Here is a 21,399-nt window from a genome sequence, read left to right as displayed (position 1 = left end):
ATCCAAAATGGCAACAATAAAATAGAAGCGAAATGTGGTTGTGCACATTTCAGACTGAGGTACCTGCAAAAAGAGCCTTTGAGATGTGATCTCTCACTCTTAGCAGAGATTTCAATGCCTGGGAATAATGATAAATAAGTATACTTTCTGTAATTTGAGCAATATTTTCTTTGAGTAGGTGACACTTCAGTTTAAAATCAGATCAGGAGGCATCACTGGCAGTACCCCAATGAATGGAAAGGAAGCCTGAAAGCTTTTACAGAAACACGACAGATTATTATTGGAAGTGTGATTTGTAAGTATGTCAATATTTGTCAGGTCTCCCACACATAAAAGTTTGAAAATCCTGGTATTGAAAAACAGTTTATGTGTGAATTTACATAATTTGTGGGTATCTGTGTTTACATAGGTTTATGTCTCTCAAAAAAAAATCCCAGAGTTGAATGAAAAGAAAACAGAGGTTAGGAATAAACAAGTCAATTTCAGGTTGGGAGGATGCGACCAGTGGATCCCTGAACTTCATAGTCTATATCAATCATTAAAGACAACGCAGCATCCACAGAGGGGAATAAATAGTCGATGTATCAGGCCGGGACGATTCATCAGGACTGGAAAGGAAGGGTGCAGAAGCCAAAGTGAGTAGGTGGGGCGGGGAAAGAGTACAAGTTGGCAGGTGATAGGTGAAACCCGGTGAGGGGGCTGGTGTGTGGGTGGGGAGGGTGATGAAGTAAGAAGCTGGGAGGCAATAGATGGAAGAGGTAACCAGTTGGAGAAGAAGGAATTGGATAGGAGAGAACAGAGGACTAGGGAAGAACAGGAAGGAGGAGAGGTACCAGAGAGAGGTGATGGGCAGCTGAGGAGAAGAGAAGGGGTGAGAAGGGAGCCAGAGTGGGGAGTGGAAAAAGAGAGATGGAGTAGAGGGGAGAAATTACCAGATGATAGAGAAATCAACGTTCATGCCTTCAGTTTGGAGGACACCCAAGTGGAATATGAGATGAATGATCTCAAATATATCAGTGATTTGTATGAGTGAAGCAAATGGAATAAACCCAGATTTGCTGATGATAGAAAGTGTGTTGGCAATAGAGATGTGAGCTCATCCACTTTTGTAGAAGAAAAGAATTACAAGAGTATTTTTTAAATGGCATGATAAATGTTGGTGTTCACAGGGAGTTGGGTGTGCATGTAATTTAATATTAACATGCAGGAACAGCAATCAAATTAGCAAGGCAAATGGTATGCTGGAATTAACTGTGAGAGGATTTGAGTACAAGAGGACTTGAGAAATCGAGACTGCACCTGAAGCATTATTTATATGTCCCATTTCCTATCCAAAGAAGTATACACTTGCATTAAATGGAATGCAGTAGAGATTCACCAGATTGGTTCCAAGAATGAGAAAATTATCCCAGGAGGAGAAATTAAGCAGACTGGGCCCACACTCTCCAGAGTTCAGAAGAATGAGAGGAGGCCTCATTGATGTCGCCAAATTGTTAGAAGGCTTGAAGGTTTGGCAGGATAAATTCAGATATAATGGTGTCAAGAGCTACTTTAAACTAGGGGGTCTGCTGTTCAGAACGGAGATGAGAAGAATTTCCTCCACCCAGTGGTGGTGAACCTTTGCAATTAGTTACCCAGCATGGTTGTGGAGGCTCAGTTACTAACCATATATAAGACAGAGATGGTTAGGTTTCTGCTAGTAAGGTAATCAATGTACGTGGGTTAGTATAGGAAAGAAGTAATGAGGTCAAAAATCAGCAATGATTTTATTGTACAGTAGAGCAGGCGTAACAGGTAAAATAGCCTGCTGCTGCTTTTGTTTCCATATTCTTACAAGAAAATAAGAATATAAGAAATACGATCAAGAACAGAATAGTTCCCTTAAGTCTATTCTCCTATTAAATATCTGATCTCAACTTCAGCAACTAACCTGTTTTTCATAAATCTAGTTTCCCTCATAGATCAAAATATATCTCTGCCTTAATCATGTCCAGTGATTCAGTCTCTCCAATTCTCTAGGTTAGAGAATTTTAGAAAATAAATCTTCTCCTCTTTTCATCTAGGATACCTTCTTGATTTATAGTCAATGAAGTACATGAATTGTGATCTTAACTGAAAGGAGGAGAAGATTATTTATCTAAAATGAATATTTATGGTCATTTTCATCATTATGATTATCGATGGTCATATGATTATTTATGGTCATTTTCATCAAAATGATTATCATCATTTCAGGTCCCTTAGCTCTTAAAGCGGCTCAGCAGGTTTTCCAGTCTCTTACTTATCCCTCAAATGAACAAAAGCTTGGCTGGTTGAGTTCTATGTTACCAGCTGCGTGGGAGACGATGAATTGTTCAGGATGGGTTCTCAGTGACTGAGAAGGAAGAAAGATTCCCTAGGAATTGGAATCCAAACTTCAGCCAAGTATTTTAAATTCACGTCCCCATGGAAGAGTTTGATGGTTTACAGACCAACACAATTGACTGAACTACTTCCCAGTAGCAGCCAGAAGTGTGAAGACTCCACCCACGTATGTAAGTCCAGTAACTTCTTGGCCATGAACATAATGGAAAATCTAGTAGATTTTACTATTCCTCCCCCCACCCCCTCCACCACCCTTGGAGAAAGAAAACGTAGGACCTTCAGTTGGCAGTGGTGAAATTTAAATTTGAGAGGGTGAAATCAAACATTAAGTCAAAGGAAGAGCTCCATTTGACAGCGTTAAATTCTCGTTGCTGCAGAAGTAGTTGACATTTGCTTTTTTTTTTACCTTCTTGACTTGGGAGGAAGTATGCTCATGCCAATAACATCAGGCTCTGTGTGGTTGAAATGAAAAATGACAGCTTCTACATATTTAGTTCAATTGTGCAGAGCACTTCACATCCCGAAGGTCACTCTCCCAGGAGGATGCAACCAACACAAATACAAATGCTCAAGCTTGCAAAATTTTTCACTATGTGTTCAGGCTGTCCCTGATGTAGCAGTTTCTCACTGTAAATTATCACTTTGACTACTGGAATTAGTCATCAAATTTTCAACAACATGATGAGTAACAACTTGCCACTGTTGAAGTACATGGCAAAATCCTATGGAAACTTTTTCAAACAATCTTATCACCGAGAACTAATGGCTTTTAGATGGCAGACAGACCAGTTATCAGAAAATCCATTTAATTTCCAATTTGTAATGGCTAGAGCAGAAATCTGAGCAAAATAAAAAGAGCGTGTAAGGTCAACTCTCTGTAAATAATGAGTTATGTGTAATGGTTGGCTGGCACTAGATCAGAGTGTGATGGACCACATTGATTTCAAGAATGTGATTCAACCACACGTTTCAAAGAAGAACTTTTCTGAGTGGTTAACGTGATTATATGTAAAAGAAAGTTAAAGCTATATTCAGAAATTTTTGAATTGGCCTTAATGCCAATTTGACCAAATAACCAAGCCTTTGGCTTTTTTCCTGTCCTGGACAATAATTCATGAACTGGTGAGTGCAAAGATGTGTGAAGTGATTGAAGGTCGCCTGAGTGAAGACCATCATCTTTGTGGGCCCCCAATATGAGGTAAAACTTTTGGGGGGAAAAAAGTTGCCTGGAGGAAGAGGCTTGGGGCTTGTGTGGGGGGGGGGGGGGTGCAGGAAGCGTGGAATTGTTGGGGAGATAACTATCAGGAGACAGATACATTATAGGTAGTTTGCAAAATTTACCAAAGCAAAAATCTGAAAGAATTTTAAGGGGTAATGAAGGAGAAAGTTGGCAAGGCTTCTGAAATAATGGAGATCATGAAAACCTGGTGCTGACAGCTATGTCAATAAGGGAAGAGTGTCCTCTGAAAAGAGAAAAACTGTTGGACTGCACTATGCACTTCAACTCAACTGAGGAAAATGATTAGATTTTGGAAAACACAGGACACCTCCCATTACATAGTAAGTTAAGACAGTTCGATAACTCACAGGTGAAAGGCTTAACACTGCTGTGTATGTGCTTGTGCTGTTTTAGTCCAGATGACGTGGCAAAGGTTTTTCCACAATCAGGGCACGCGTGCGCCCGGGCTCCCACATGCTGAGACCTGATGTGCCGCTGGAGGTTGCTTGGATCGGTGAAGACCTGATGGACAGGAAGGAGAGAAAGCAAAAAACAGAGGAAGTCATTGGAAACTTGCGCACGTGGAGGGTTCGATCATCTGCTTTGGAAATCTCTTTTAGACAGCTATCATTATCACAACGGAGGCTTAAATGAATCAAGGGCAAAAATATGTGGCACTTTGGGAAGGAGTAGGAAAGTGAGACAAACTGGTGCCACTTTATCAAGCCGACAAGGACACGGGGATGCTGTAAGATTCCACGTTTTATCAGCATTGGGATAAAATCTGCAAAGTTTTGCCAGAGTTGATAGGTTGTTTTGTGAAAGTTATTTTAAGTCAAATTGAGTATTTTACTTTGGGACCTCAGTCCAGGAGAAAAGGTAGTAGATTTCCACTCATTTACTGCCCGGTATGATTTAATACTTGGGTGGCTCTGTCATATAGATCTTTGTCTGCTGGATCAGCAGGAGTCAGGGTGACAGCAATTTTTCCAGAATGGTCCTGTTCCTTTTAAAACATACTGCAAGACAGCTCATTGCTGCAGATTTTGGGAACTCCAATGGATAACCTAAATAGATCACCTGTCAGTGGAAATTCCCTGAGCATCAGGGGATCTATAATTACCAGTCAATGTGCAGAGGGATGACAAATATTGAAGCTTTATTGATATATTACCGATGCTTCATTATCCCTGTGATTAGCGAGAATCACTCTTAATTAATGAGAGGCATTGCAAGCACATTCTGAACCTCAGATAATAACTCCAGGGATATCAGAAGTCCCTAGATTCCCATTGTGTAACACCTTAAAAACTGCACAAGACTTATAATGATTCTCGCCACAATAACAACTTGTAATAATATAATCCATTACATAGAGCAAACTATTCCAAGGCACAAACCACTTTCAATATCACTGAAGAGGGCCAATCATTTAGGACCAACTGTTTCAAAGAAAAAATGTCTTAGAAGAGAAAAGAAAGGTAGAGAAGTAGAGGGATTTGGGAAGGAAATTCCAAAATCTAATGCCAAGACAGCTGAAATCATGGCTGCCAGTGGAAGACTGATTAAAACCGGAGATGTACAAGAGGCCAGAATGGGAAGAAGCCAGAAATCTCAAAACTTTGTAGAACTGGAAGAGGTTATTTAGCATGTGAGGCACAGGGCCACAGAAGAAATTGAAAACAAGGATAAGAATTATAAAGCTGAGAGGTTATCTGACCTGCCGTCAATGTAACTTAGCAAGCACTATGTTAATGAAACAGTTTGAATTTTGATACCGTCAGCAGAACTTTGGAAGAATACTAGTTTAGATTGGGTGGGAGATTGCAGGCTGGCCTGGCGCGCATTGGAATAATCAAGTCTAGAGGAAATAAGGACATGGAAAAAAATCTGCAGCAGATTAAATGAGGCGGAGTAACAGCTAGCAATGTTCTGAGAAGTGGAAATGGTCAACTTTGGTGGTGATGCAAACATGTTGCCAGAAGGTCACCTTAGAGTCAGCATAATATCAAGGTCGTGAACACTGCCTCGTACTCAGGTATTTGCCAGGGTTGATGATTATCAGCGAATGTAGTCTGCGGCAGGGAACAAAGGCAATGGCTTCAGTCTTCCCCAATATTTATTGAAAGGAAATTTGAGTGTCTCTGACATTGAGCGTCAGACAAGAAGTGCGATAAATCTGACAACAAAGGGGTCAAAAAGTGTTAATGATAAAGTCGTGCTGCACAGAAATGGACCCTTGCTCCCATCACGTGCGTGCCAAACTTTACGCCCCTTTAGACTATCATGTGGAAGCTGATGTGCTTCTGGATGGTCCCACTGATGGTCAACGCGTAAATAAGAGATGGACAGGATGTACAATAGATCCTCACAACATCCTGGAGCCAAGAGTTCATGAGTGACAAACAAAACAAAGGTGGTTGTCTGGCTGCATATAAGAATGGGACAAAGCAAAGTTCATAAATTGCACTCTTTAGAATGAGTGACAGCTCAGAATAACATGGCTACAAATAAACATAACTGCAAAATGCCACAAGAATCCAGTGAAAGTTGCCTGACATGTTGTTTTTGATTAATTGAAGTAAAGATGAGTTGGAAGGGAGACTTATTAAACTTCCTTCATGCAGTCACTTGGTGGCCAACTGCTGTGACCGTGGACATGGCAATTTACAGTACAAAATGTTACGAAAGGAAGGTTGACCCAAATCTTCAAGAACTGGTGGCAAATCATATGAACAGAGCACAATGCAAGCTCTAAGTTACCACTTAATTTATGGACAGACAAATAATATGTGTGTGTGTGTGTGTGTGTGTGTGTGCACAAAACAGAAAGCATTCTGCATCCAGAATGGCCATTAACGTGGGAAAGTATTTGCATAGTATAACAATGCCCCAACAAAAAAACCTTTAGGGAAAACAGAAACTGGGGTTGAGAAATAGTTGTAAACCCAAGCGGTTCTGCCAATGTTGGAAATCTTCAACAACCAGACTAAAAATACGGGATAAACTCAGGATGTCAGATGGCATCTACAGAGGAATGAAAAGTTGATGTTTCGATCCTAGACCCTTCATTAGCGTGGTAAGGAAGGCAGCAATAGCCAGAATAAGATGGTTGTTGGAGGGGAAGGAGTACAAGCTGACGTTTATTAGGTGAGACCAGGTGAGGGGAAAGATTGGACTGAAACTAGAAGCTGAAAAACTTCACCTGCGAGTCTGTCAGGGTCATCTGCTGTATCTGGTGCTCTCTGTGCAGCCTTCTCTACATCAGGGAGACCTGACACAAGTTGGGGGATTGTTTTGTTGAGCACCTTCGCTCTGTCCACTATAAAAGGCAGGATCTCCTAGTAACCATACATTTCAATTCAACTTCCCATTCCCATTCAGATATGTCTGTCCATGGCCTCCTCTACTGCCTTAATGAAACCACACTCAGGTTGGTGGAGCAGCACCTTACTGTTTATTCTTTCTGGGTAGCCTCAAATCTGACGGCATGTTTCCAACTTGCAGTAATCACTCCTCCATTCCCCCAATCTGGTTAGCCTCTCATCCCTTCTCTTCCCCTCATCTGCTCATCACCTCCCTCTGGTGTCCTTCCTTCTTCCCTTTCTTCCATGGTCTATTGTTGTTTTCTTCTTCTTTAACCCTTTACCTCTTCCACCTTTCACCTTCCAGTTTCTGACTTTATTACCTCCTTCCCCCACACACTCACCTTTTCCCTCACCTCACCATCATCATCACTTGCTGTGCCGTATGACATAGATGAATTTTTCAACAGAAGTTGCTTGCCATTGCCTTCTTCTGGGCAGTGTCTTTACAACATGGATGAGCCCAGTCTTTATCAATACTCTTCAGAGATTGTCTACCTGGTGTCAGTGGTCGCCTAACCAAGACTTGTGATGTGCACTAGTTTGTCCCTCACCTGATCTCACTTATTATCTGCCAACTTGTACTCCTTCCCCTCCCTCCACTTTCTTATTCTTCCTTTCCATCCCTGATGAAGGGTCTTGGCTCGAAACATTGGCTGTTAATTCTTCTCCACAGATGCTGCCTGATTTGCTGAGTTCTTCCACCATTTTGTGTATGTGTGGCTCAAGAAACAGTTGTAGACCCGGGTTTAAAAATGCTACCTAACAATTGTCCCTTCCTTAAAATTGCATAGAAGCTCTACCATTACTGAAACTCCAATGACTGGAATGATAATTATATTGCTACTTTTGCATTCTTACATTTCAAAGTTTCTGATTTGTGGCACAGTGCCTTAGGATGTCCCGAGTTTTGGGTGGTACAATAAATCTCCAGTTCCTTTTCCTCATGAGTGACATGAAGCGCTGTTGCATTGGAGCAGATTATCGAGTAATACAAAGTCAAATGATTCCTGAACAAGTCACTGTATGCGGACGCACCTAAGGTAACAAAGAACTCCCACCCCATTATTAAACAGAAAAACACCACTATCTAAAACCTTGCTCGTCATACCATCTGATAAAATTGCACTTCTGTTTGAGACACCAGAAACTCAAACAGCAGAATGAGACTGCTTTGTTTTTTTTAAAATTCCAGAGGTGGCTTTCAGTTTTTTGTTTGCGCCTGAATGCCTTCTATTCACATTCACCTTGGCAGCTACCCAGATCATGCATCCTGAAGCCTACCTGATGTACTAGGTATTTTTGGACGTTTGTTTCAGAATTATTTAAATATCTCCAAATTGTGGTAGATGTTGTCTGGAAATCAGTTTTGATATCACTGATTTAAGTGAGTTCCAAACTAAGTGTAATTTTTAAGTCATTGCCATAATAACTTAACTCAGCAACTGATAAGTACTGCCACAAACAAGTACCCTAATGCTGTAGTTAATTCAGATATGGGCACAACTTCTAAAAACACTGTCATCAGTAAAAGGCATTGGCTGTAATGTTCCAGTACATTTCATTGGTAGAGTACAGCATTTGCCATTGCATTTTCAATAGATCAAACGACAGAACTTAAAAACATATTTTCCCAAAACTATCCAAACTACAGGGCCCATAATCTGAACTATGCAGTACAATTGAAGTCTGATTGATCACAGGGTCAAAGTGAATATAAAACATAACTTTTGCCAGATTATTACTATTGAATACACTTGTCGGTTTGGATTTCAAAACTTTATACAGGAAAAATAATAAAAGGTGACGCTCATAACAATCTCCTTCAAGAGGACCACAACTTTGTAGTTGGGTTTGGAGGCTTGCATGCCTCAATGACCTGGAGAGCTATGTCGGTTGGAGTCAGGGCTTTATCCTTTGGCTCTTGGTCGGGTCACCCATGTCAAGCAGGTCAAAGGGTAGAGGTCAGACTAAGAGTGGTCCACCGTTCCTCCAGGTTCGGGGGTTCAGCTCAGAGCTAACAACTCTGACTGGTCAAAAAAGTTGTTACAGAAACAGCAAGGAAGAATCCTTCTGCATCTGAGTGCGATGGCGTTCCTGAGTCTCTATCTGGGACTTGCATGACTGACAGTAGTGAAAACCGAGAGCAGGCTACTGATGAAGGAAGCTCTGAACACTGCCAGAGGTGGAGAACGTTCAAAGTTGCCCTAAACACCAATGGCATAACGAGCAGCAAGTAAGTGAGTCATAACAACCTGAATACAAGTTAATACATATCTCCGTTAATTTGAGCTCCATTAAGCAGAACATCCAGTTCCATTATGCCACTCAAGTCCTCTGTGTAAAGGCTCTTAACAATATAAGCAATGAGACAATAAAAAGTTTTGGATCTTCTTACCTTCAACCTTACCTTATCACAATTTTCACATTCAAAGCGTTTTCCGCTGTCATGTGACATTTGATGGCGAATCAGATTGGACTTCCAATTGAAGGCCTTTGGACATTGATCACACTTATATTCACGCTCCTCGCTGTGAATTATCATGTGTTGCTCTAGGCTGCGCAGATGGGGAGAGAAATGAGAGAGGGATCCGTTAACCTTATGGTGCGTCTCAATGTGAGATAGCACATTTTATTTATCTTAAAAAAAAACGAAGCGCACTTCAAGTCCCCGCTAACCCATCTGGTAGCTGCATCACTCTTTGTGGGTCAGAGAACCAGAGGATGCCCAGGTTCAAACACAGATGTGTCACTCTTGTTTGATAAGTAGTTGTGAAGATGCCGTGAGCTACAAATTCTCCAGCACCAGCTGCAAAGTGTGTGCTTGTTGTGGGGCCGGACCAGCCTAATGAGACAACCCTTAACCAGTGAAGGTATCAAGGGATTATGTGTGGTTGAACACAGTAGAAGTGAATATCATTCAATCGTTCAGTGGTAGTGGGGGAGGGATTAACATATGAGGAGAAAAATAGAGGAACCAAAAAGATGTATCAAACCAGAGATCAACATTAGGGGGAAAAAATTCAGCAAGTCTACAGCAAAAAAAAGTAGCAAGATTAGAGTCAAATATTTACCAAATAAGGAGGGATTTTACCGAGCCGGCACTACAATCAGCAGCTAACAGACTGGGAATTCCAGTCTGAGAACAATCCATTTGCAAGTGAGTTGCAGGGTGCATTTACAAACGACAGTATCATTCACTTCAATAATATATTCTCATTATTAACTATTATAGCTGAACAGACTTTCAGGAAATGACTGTAAGTGCATTGTAGCTTCTATAAACACTACCCATTTACAAATGACTTCCCTCCCACTACCCCTCCCCCCCAAATCCACTTGAAAGAGAATGGCAAACAAACTTCATCTTGGTAAATTACTGGAAGTTTCAGCAGGGAGGGACTGAGCCTTTTCAAATTAATCCCAACGGCATGGATAAACCATAATTAATGCATGTTTAATAGAACTTAACTCAACTAATGAATGAGTAGTTTGCATTCAAATTGTACCGAGTGATAAGGACTTTGTTCACCTCAAACATTCTGAACCTTGGCGTTTTTAACTATAAAAATTCCTTTCGACCCTGTTGAATTTGGAACTGAATGTTAACATCAGTGCTAAATTAGCACTGTGTGCAATAGGGTACAAAACCTTTGAATAGACAGACATACTGAGAGCTGATTAGCCTATAATAAATTAAAATGTCACACACCTTCCTAATCCATTATTTCTTACAAGTAATTGACCAATCAGGCAGTAAAATGATATCTATAAGTAATTGAAGTTAAAGCACAGGGGTGTGTCAAAGGTACACAAGTTCAAATTCTAAGTGAAGTCTCTGCCAGAAATAGAAGCATTGGAAGTAAGAAGCCTGGGATTATTCAGGGAACATTTGAGTTCCTCGTTAGGGAGGTGGTATGGCGTTTCAACATGGATGGGTTTAAGAACGCACAGAACTATATTACCAATACAGTGACTCTTTTCATGTACCGATACACCACACTGCCAGGCCCTTCCGGCCTAATGAGTCCGCGCCCCTCAATTGCACCCATGTGACTAATTAACCTACTAACCCGCACGACTTAGGAATGCAGGAGGAAACCCAGCCGGTTAAGGGGAGAACTCCTTACAGACAGTGGCGGAACTGAACCCGTAGTGGCATTACGCTAACTACTATGCTACCGTGCCGCCCAGTTGTAATGTTAAGCATATTTTTTTTGTAAATTCTCTCCTTACTGGTAGCAAGGTTATCTTTCTTCTTTACGGGCCTGCTGTTGAAGAAAAACACCCCAAATTTTCAAATACAAACCCAATAATATTATTCAGGCAAATAAAAAAAGAAAATGGAGACAGATTGGCTCAAAAAATCCTGAATACCGCCAATCTTACATAAGAGAAAAGTCCCCGCCCTAAGTATCCACCTGTTAGAGCAGCTGAAGGAACTTTTGTCCTCGGCGTAGTTACAGCTGCTCTGTGCATAGTGCAACAAATGACAGCATTAATGGCACCGGCGGGGAAGGGGTTAACTACCTTCTCCAGCCCTGTTTCCATCCCGGGCTGAGGTTGGGCTTGAGCATACCTGTATTCATTGGGGAATATACGGTCACAGTCCTTGCACTCGTGGAGCTGCCCGTCATCCAGCTGACCCTGCTTGTAGTCTTCGTTGATGGTGGTGAAGATAGCATTGACGTTGTTGCAAGCGTACGCCTGGTGCCGCCGCAGTGCCACCTTCGAGCGGAACAGCTCGTCACAGTCTCCGCAGCGGTACCTCTGCTCCTCTGCGAGGGCCACCGGCCGTAGGGATCAAGCAGGCGGGAGAAAAAAAAGATTAAATAAAGTGAGTCAAAGTGTTTAGCTGGGAGCCAGTTAAAACCATGCAGAAAACTATTCAGGCCGATTACAACGTGGGTCCGTACTGTACAATCATAAATTATTGCAGCCCAAGTTCAAACACATTAAATAAAGGGAGCAGCTATTACTGAGCTTACGAGGAAGCATCCTGATCCCTGTGCCAAGTCAAACAATTCCCTGGATGCTGTAAATTTTCCAGAATAACAACTGGTGTGAAGGGGTCAAGTCTGCCCCAGCTCTGCCCTCACACTTCATGATTCAACAGTAGTCTTATCCCCTTTTACTGCAGCCTTCGTCCCTCCCCCACTATACCCTCTAAGTCTTTGCCAGAGTATCCACCACTCTTCTTAACAGCACTTGGGACAAAAGAGGAATGTGAGTAAAAAAAATAAATCAGACCCTAATGGGATTTTAAAAAAAAGGAGCCAAAGAGAGCAGAGTTATGTGTTCTTTGTACACTAATCTATGAAGCCGTCTCCTCCAGAGACAGGACACTGAGCGGGTTATTCAAACTTCACTTGCTGCCTGTTCACAGGCTCTATTTCTCTACTCTTTCTACTGTCAGATCTTTTACTGAAGCTTTTTTTTTTCGAAGTCCTGATGTTCTCCCTTCCTGAGCTGACTGCTGACCGTGTCAATGGTCAATGGCATGGTGTGAGCCCTGATGGTGTGCGATAGGCGCTACAGCTAGGGTCAAGATCAAGACCACTCCTCATAATGACCAGCGTTCAGGGTGCCCACATTGAACTGACGTTGACGTTCTCTCTGACCCAACCCCCCAACTCCTCCCCTTGCCTCCCTCATCTGACGTCAACAGGATCAGCATAGACCGAAGGGATTCTCGGGTTCGATTCCTGCCAGCGTCTATAAAGAGCTTCTATGTTCTCCCTCCCACTGCATGGGTTTCCCTTGGGTGCTGTACTTTGCCTCCTTCATTATGTACAGTGCAGGTTAGAGTTAATGAGCCGTGGGCATGCTATGTTGGCACCCGAAACGTGGCGACACTTGCGGGCTGCCTTCGGCACAAACCTTGCTGATTTGAACGACACGAGCAACACAGTTCACTGTATGTGTTGATGTACTGTACATGTGACAAATAAAGCTAATCTTATCCGTATGCAGCAATACAAATGAAATGCATCTACCCTCAAATACGGGAGGGAGTTGGGGGGGGTGAACTCCTCAAAGTAAAATCTGGCTCAGCTGGACAATCAATAAGGCGTTCAGGAAATGAGACCCTAAACGGTAAGGAAATGAAGCACCGCATGCCCTTATGCCATAATAGAAAGCCTCAGTACAAAAATTACTTCCCTGGCTGAATGAGGCTTGGAAAATCTTGTGGTGCTGCGGGCCTGCCTTCAGACTTGGACTGTGCTGAATTTACATCATTAGATTAAAATCAGGACGTGGGAGAGGAGAAAATTGAAAGGAGCAAAAAAGAAGCTAAAAATAAACCGGAGTGAAATCCCTCACAGTGAGGTGACCACCGTTGAGCTTTCAGCTTCACCAGGTACGTACTGGATTTGCCGGCAATGCACCAAGGCAGGTCAGGAAATGGGGAAATGGATGGCAGAAGCCTCTGAGGGAAAGGAAGACATCTCTGCAAGTTCTCAGAGGATGGTCAGACCATCAATTTGGGGCTCTGGGACTCAGAAACCACAGGGTGGGCTTTAGTTCAAAGCTGGACATGGAGATTTGATATCACTTGGAGAGTCTGCGTGAGATGATGGGGCTATCGGGACTTTAAGAATTTTTTTTACCATGCCCATGGTCTGCTCTTTATCAAATTACGGTATTGCTTTGCACTGTTGTAACTATATGTTATAATTATGTGGTTTTTGTCAGTTTAGTCTTGGTCTGTCTTGTGTTTCTGTGATATCATACTGGAGGAACATTGTATCATTTCTTAATGGATGCATTACTAAATGACAATAATCGAGGACTGAGTGTCCTCATAATCTAATCTAATCTAATTCATACTGAATAAGACCCATTTGACACTTTGAATCAGTCTTACCATCTAGGTTTGGTGGCATTGTCCCATCAGGATAGACGCCGTCCTTCATAAAAACAAGAAGTTCATCACCCGATTTAATCTCTTTAATTACTTTATAGTAAATCTAGAAACAAGATTAAAAATCAAGTTAATCTAAGATGCTGAATTTATGAAGAATCTGTCAAAATGCACAGTATATAGAGTAAATAGTGATTTAGCTCGTAACTGAATAAAGAGGTGATTAGTGGTGAATAACTTCACTAATCTACCCCTGCTAGGACCCAAAACTGCAACTTCTGCTTCCAAGGCTGGAAAGTGAACCTTAGCTCTGAATATCATTCCGAGTCAGTTGTTCACCGTTGAGTTTGAACCCAATGTGGCAGAGTCTTATATTTCTACTGAAATCTTCACATGCAGAAAGATTGAAGGAAGACTGCGGTCCAAAATAAAAACTATTCTCCATGGCTTACGTAAGATTGTTTGGGACAATGTTTATTCCAAACATTTAAGAGCAAGTATTGAGTTGTTGTCCAGAAAATGTTAATCAGCTCTCAGCTAGATGCCTGACTTCCAGTTGTCATTTTGTAACAAGGGGGTTCTCCATCCACCACTGGCGACTAAGATATTTAATTTATGGGCCAGTTAGCGTAGCGGTTAGAGCAAACATCCCAGCGATCACCAAGCAGGACTCGATTCCCACCGCGGTCTGTAAAGAGCTTTTACTTTCTCCAGTGGGTTTCCTCCAGGTGCTCCAGTTTCCTCACACACTCCAAAGACGTTAGAGTTATTGAGTTGTGGGGATGTTATGTTGGTGGCAGAAGCGTGGCACCACTCGCAGGCTGCCCAGCACAATCCTCACTGATTTAATTTGACACAAGTGGCACATTTCATTGTATGTGTTGATGTACACGTGACAGGTAAAGCTAATCTCTAAGTTAAGTCAAAGAGTCCTTTGTCACAATCACCATACTAAAAAAATCCAAAATGGCCGTACTAACACAGACCTCCAAGAGGACCACAACCTTACCGTAGGGTTTGGAGGTTTGCATGCCTCAATGACCCGGAGAGCTATGTCAGCTGGAGTCAGAGCCTTGTGCTTTAGCTCTTGGCAGGTTCACCCATGCCAAACAGGTCAAAGGGTAGAGGACAGACTAAGTGTGGTTCACCGGCCCTCCAGGTTCGGGGGTTCAGCTCAGGGCTAACAACCCTGACATGTCAAAAAAATAATTGTTACGGAAACAGCAATGAAGAATCCTTCTGTACAGGTGGAGATTTAGGACCTTCATTACTGCCCTAAACACCAGTGGCGTAATGGGCAGTAAGTAAGTCAATAACACAGACCCCCAAAAGGACTAACATGACAAACACAGATACTAAAGCCTCTGTTCAATTATTAACTGCTTCTTGCACTTTGGCTAAATGCAGCACAGTTGCCCAGAAGAAGGCACAAAAATGCTTTATAATGCCACATTTCAAAGCCACCGAGGAATAAATTTCTAATTGATAGACCAATCAAAAAAAGAAAAATATTCTGAGCACTCAATCTCTGGTGACGGGTAAGTAGACAGTTATCATGTATCGATCCATCTACAAGTTTAAAGTCTTGGTCTGAATGCGCTTCAAAATGTTCCACTGTGGAGGTTTCATTGCAAGTGCAGACATGCTTCTGAAGTACCAAACCCAATCCTCAAAATAATTTCTTGAATGAAAATTATTACCATCACAGAAATGCTTTTTTCGAAGTCTATTGCAACACAATAGTGCAAAAAGAATCCAACAGATACCGAAATTTGATAGGAGTCGAAACGAAATTTGTTGACCCCCAGCCCCCCAACCAAACACCCTGCGACCCTGCAGACCCCCCTCTGCATTGCCATAAGGTCAGAACCACAGTTTGAAGGTTATAGTCTAGAGGCAAAAAGTGGTCAGGAAAAGAAAAGAAAAAGTAACTCAAGTCAAAACAATTACATCAGCTGCTAAGTGTTAACAGAGCTTATTTTTGCCCTTGGGATTTGTGTTGAGCATTTGTTGGGGGAAATAAATAGAAAGTGCTTTAGTATAGTCTGAACAACACAAGAACATTGAACAATGCACACAACACGAAACGACAGACCTGTGCCCACAACCCTTCCACCCACAAATACTGCAAAGCTAAATTCAGGCAGGAGTGTAAACCAGGCCAGCCTAAATTTTGTCCTCCAGATTAATTAGGAAAATTGGGGATACTGGAAATTAAAGGAATTGTTGGTTCTTTTTTCTTAATTTACGCTCTTGCTGAAGACTATTTCCATTTTCATCTCCACAGACAATGGCCACTGAGACACACATCCACCAAATGCAATCTTTAAGCACACTTATACAAACACGCAGACATTGAAAACAATCAGAAATGAGCACGACATACAAGTTGCAGCTGCAGTTGGCATTACAGAGAAGAGCTACTGCCAAAGATTCAGCATCCGAGGGAGCCAAGTCTCTCGCAATCCCAACAGAGTTCAGATTGTCAACAAACATCTCTTGGATCACAAAAGAGGAACAGAATCCGACTTGGAAATAACCCTGGGGGCATGGAGAAGGCAGAACAGGTAAGATGCAAACCAATGATTCAAGGTTTGCATGTTAAAGGAATATATCTTCAATAAAAAAGAGAATTAAAGAAAAGCTCAACAAGTCAGGCAGCATCTGTAGAAAGAGAAAAAGTTACTGTTTCCAGCCAAAACCCATTAGGTGAAAACCAACCTATGCCGGTGATATTAAACCTGATTCTGATTCTGAGATGGAAAGAAAGATAGAGGGATAGAAAGAGATAGAAGTAGAGTAAGATAGAGAGATTGAAAGAGTGGGCGAAAGATAGAAAGGGAGAAACAGAGATAGAAAGAAAGAAAGAGAGAGAAAGAAAGAACAAAGGAAAGAATATCTAAGTAGCAGAGAAAGTGGGAAGGGCAGTGAGTTGATCAAAGGGAATCTGCATAATAATGTAAAAAGAGGTAGCTAGTAAAGACAGTTAAGCACCTTTATCAGTGTAAGGTGTTCCTGCTATTATGCCCCCATGATGTAGAGTTTAGCATATTGGGATTCAAAGGACACTTATTATCAAAGTAGGTATACAGTATACAACCCTGAGATTCGTCTTCCCACAGACAGCCATGAAACAAAGAAAACCAAGAAAGAAAACCATGGAACCCATTAAAAGAAAAAACACCAACCATCCCCACCATGCAAAAAAAAACAAATCACGCAAACGACAAGAAAGATCGAGTGAAAGCACAAAATATAAAACACAAAAATAAAGAGTCCATATTCATTTCAGCTCAGTGTTCATTATCCGACGTAAAATGCAAGAACAAAATCTTTATTCTATTTTTCCATTGGTTCTGGGTACAGCTGCTTTTATACCCCTGATTTTGTCGGCTCTGGGTCCTTATATCGCTGTGGAAAGGAGTCACATGAAGGCCTTGTGGGGGACCAGCAGGAACCTAAACTCCTGATTAATCTTCAAAGGCAAGAGCAGATGCCCTCCCCAGTTGATATCAGGATTGTGGCATAGAAACAACACCAGGAGAGAAATCAGTGCTGGGCACACACTTTGGAATTCCCACCCCAGCATGAAAGGATTGCTGAAACGGGGACCAATGGATTAATTCCTCAGTCACACAGTCAGTGCCACTAGCCCATACTGCAGCATTGCTTCTTTGCCTCTAGGCATCCTGTTGGCAAGACAACAAAAAATTTAGTGAGAGGTAAGGAAGATTTGATACACAATAGATCTGTGATTATGGAACTGGACCATTAACTCAGTTCTCACCTCAGTTCTGATCAGTTTTTCACAGACATGATATACAATGACAATGAAAGAAATTGAGTCATTGTAATCACCCAAAAGGGAAATGGATCAGTGACCCGTTCCTGTTCTGCTCAGGGCAGAAACTCTCAGCTGGTCAGTGACTTCCACGCCACTTATTTAACTTTGTTGGGCAACAAGTTCAGGCTGCTTTTGTCCTTCCTAAATTCCATGATATAAGTGAAGGATCAAAGACTTTGGAACTGGTTAATTCAGTTTCCCATACACATGTGTAACCAGAACCCTACTTTCAAACCCAGAATGGATTTGAAGTGTTTATGCTTTGGTTGTAATGATTTATTATGGCCACCAGGAGGCTCCCTTGTCTAGCAATGTAGGCATTGCCCTTTGTGTCGCTCAGTTCTTCAGTTAATTTCAAAGACTCTCAAGAAAAGGGAAAACAAAGAGTGGTTCAAAACTAGCTTTTCACAGTGCAAACTTATAGCAACAAATTATTTCCCTCAGCAGATACTCTGTATTTTAGAATGCCAAAAATTCTGTCGCAGTGATACATATGAAACAATGAATTTGTCAGATTTACAACAAAGCAAAATAAAACTTGTAAAAGTGTCTTGTGTCCTCACAAAAAACCTCACAAATCATTGGCCTGATAGTGTTAGGACACTGCAAAGGGACACTGACCTGTTCTAAAAGAGATAGTTGGGTTTTCTTGTTCTGTGTTACAGTGTAAAGACAGGGATTCTCCAGTATTACGATGACAGGATGAACATCTTTGGCTCTCCTGTTTGATAGTTCACCTGCATTTCCACAGTTTGAAACTAGACCCCAATTTAGTTGCTTCTCTCATGCCTTCCAAATTTTCAGTGACATTATGGAATTGGAGAATGACCTCGTGTGATGTTTCCTCAGCCACCAGATTCCCACTTTCTTCAGGTTACACCCACAAATGAATCTTGCTCTTGCGCTCTCTCCCTCTCTCTCCTGTGGTCTCTGCCTTTACTAAAGGTCCAGCCTGAAATCTACAAGTACACCACAAAACTATCCTGAAATAAGGGCCTCATTGAGATAGGAGTGTCCACAACCTACCCTTTCTTTTCTCAGAGATGTCCCATTTTAGGATGTACGTGGAGAAGTTACATTCATCAGTTCCTTCCATTTCTTACCACTAACAGAAAGTCTAAAATCACAGTACACTGTTGTTTTGCTAATGAATGTCTAAAGACCCAAGGTGGAACGAAAAGAGAACTAATTGTGTTTTATTATTGTGGGACATTCAGGACAAAGCAGCCATCAAAAATAAAAGGAACAAAGCAAAAAAAAACTTTCACTAAAAAGTTAAGGTGCTCCTAAAACCAGTAACTTCTTATATACTGAACTGCCATATCAAAGATAAATCCCTTTCTCTCTTAGTTTTTGTAATGAAGTTTGTAATTTGTAAAAGTAAATGAAATTAAAACACAAGGATTATTTTTAAAAAATGACACACAGGTAATGAAGATTCTTCCTCAAATAGTATTCAGAATAAAATCAGAAATTGCTGACCTGTGTTTGTACTTAAAGTTGTGGAACTCTGCTACTGTGGGCCTCAAGTGCTGGACTTGTTTGAATAGTCTCCAGATAGATAACTTTGAAACTACTGTAGGGCACAGACAACTCCAGTAAGCACAGAGCTGTATTTAGCCCTATGTTCGGCAACAGAGGCAGAGCCTTCTGCCCTCTTGACCAGCTCTTCATCCCTTTCTCTCCCTGCGCCGGTGAAATTTTATCTGTCTCTTCCCTCTCTCGGAGATCTGCTGAGTGGTTTGAAAGCGCATTCTGTCACTCCCACTAATCACATCAGCCGGGCTCGACCTCTGAACCTTCCTCACATTGCGTCTCTATTACAAGAGATTTCGACACCATGACCATTCATAAGAGCTGCAAGCTAAAATGGGCACTTCAGTCCTGGCACGGTAAAATTCTTGGGCTTTTTACAAGTCAGGCTTGTCACAAAATAAAACAAGATTTTAAACCCAAAATCATGGACCATTCTGTCTATTAAATTCGGTTTAAATCTATAACCAATTCCACAATCAAAACAAAACCCTAATAATAAATGATTTTAGTAAATTATTCCTTGAGTGGCTTGTAATGTACAAGCAAATAAAGTAAACAGTAGGAACAATCAGTGATGTAATGGATCTGAACATAGCTGAAATTCTTGTTTTTAAACATCTTACCGGTCTGATCACATGAACAACATGGGTCAAATTGTCATGTATTGAAACTATAATCTCACTGATGCACGCAAAGCCTCCCGTTTTGAACTGACGATATAAAGGTGCATAGTGGTTCCATACTTGAGCCGAAAGAAGATACTGTGCATTGCAGAAGATGGGGCAGGAATGCTCTCAGTGCAGTCTCCACTGTGGATTTGAGTCTATCGCAAATATTTGGTGCCATTTACCAGGTGGATTCCTTTACATGTGAGGGCGAGGGTGTCCTGTTACCACGAGGGAGAGTAGACCTCTGGCCCTCAATCCACGGTGGCGTAGTGGCTAGCACAATGCTTTACAGTACAGGCGATCCGGGTTCAATTCCTGCCACTGGCAATACCGTGAGGCTTTCCTCTGGGTGTTCTGGGTTTCTTCCCACAGTCCAAATTCATCCCAATTGGTCGGTTAATTGGTCACTGTAAATTGCCCCGTGATCAGGCTAGGATTAGATCAGGGGGTTGCTGAATGGCGTGGCTCAAAGGGTAGAAGGGCCTCTTCTGTGCTGTATCTCAATAAATAAATGAACGAATGAATAAATAAATAAAATCCCTGGTGCGGAGAAAGTGCCTCGAAGATGAGAGAGAGCACTGAAACATTGCCTCTTGCCAGCTCATCAGATACCAAGGTAATCACCCTCACTGATCTGCGAAGGCACAGTATCCACCCAGCACCAGCAGAGGAGGCGATCAACAACTTTATGTTTGCCCACAAAGCCACAAGTCTCACTTTCTCTCTTGCCCCCTTTCTCATTTCCCTCCCTTCTTCCTGTTTTCACCCTGAGGTCAGCCATCACTCTCTCATTCCTTCAGGAAAATGGGTGCATCAGCTATCCGAAACTAAGCCACTTAAAAGTCAGGCAGCAGCAGCCATTAACGAGTCAGAGCTTGAGCGAGGTACTGGCAAGAATCATCACACAAACAGTGGAAACCAGAAATAAGAGTGAAAGGTTGTAAATACATTTCCTTCATCAAATATAAGTTTCCCCAGATGGAAAGAGAAGGACAAATCAACTTTTTGGCCAGAACTCCTTACTAGAACACACACAAAGTGTTGACACAAGAATAATTAAGCTGTCTTTTTCAAGTTGGTTACCATCAGTAAATAAGATTTAGTGCACAGGCTGAGGTTGGGGTGAGAGGGGTTGTTGGAACAGGTCAAGGTTTGACAATATAATGGTTAAGTTACTGGACTACCAGCCACAGTTCTGGACCACTGAACTGCAGGTGTGAGATTAAATGCCAAGAGCTTAAGTTCCAAAAAATCATGAAAACTGGAATCACACGCAGTAAACAGCTAGATTATCATAAAAACACATCCAATTCACCTACCACCCTTTAGCAATCTGGCCTACAAATGACCACAGACCCCTCAGTGTTGATGCTCCTCAGTTCAGGAGCAAAGGGAAGCCTAGCATTTATTGCAAAGCTATTACAGCTCGGCGGGGTGTGTGGGTCAGGGGGAGGGGCGGCGACAGAGTTCAGAGTTCAATCCCGGCATCCTCTATAAGGAGTCTGTACATCCACCCTACGGAATGTGTACGTTTTCTA

General features: G+C 41.9%; 1 protein-coding gene across 2 annotated transcripts in view; it reads right to left on the bottom strand.

The window, feature by feature from the left end:
- prdm16 (PR domain containing 16) overlaps positions 1-21,399 on the bottom strand; it is a 751,999-nt gene that overhangs the window by 81,242 nt on the left and 649,358 nt on the right. The window contains exons 4-7 of one of the 2 annotated variants that reach the window (XM_072245465.1): positions 13,817-13,919; positions 11,528-11,726; positions 9,359-9,506; positions 3,952-4,105 (exon numbers count right to left, since the gene is read on the bottom strand). In XM_072245465.1, the coding sequence (XP_072101566.1) occupies positions 3,952-4,105; positions 9,359-9,506; positions 11,528-11,726; positions 13,817-13,919 (604 nt within the window). Of the gene's footprint in view, positions 1-3,951; positions 4,106-9,346; positions 9,507-11,527; positions 11,727-13,816; positions 13,920-21,399 lie in introns of both variants that reach the window. The other variant, XM_072245466.1, reaches the window with a different exon arrangement.

The sequence above is a fragment of the Mobula birostris genome, chromosome 27 (genome assembly GCF_030028105.1).
Source record: "Mobula birostris isolate sMobBir1 chromosome 27, sMobBir1.hap1, whole genome shotgun sequence".
Lineage (NCBI taxonomy): Eukaryota > Metazoa > Chordata > Chondrichthyes > Myliobatiformes > Myliobatidae > Mobula > Mobula birostris.
This window is presented reverse-complemented; position numbering and strand designations above follow the sequence as displayed.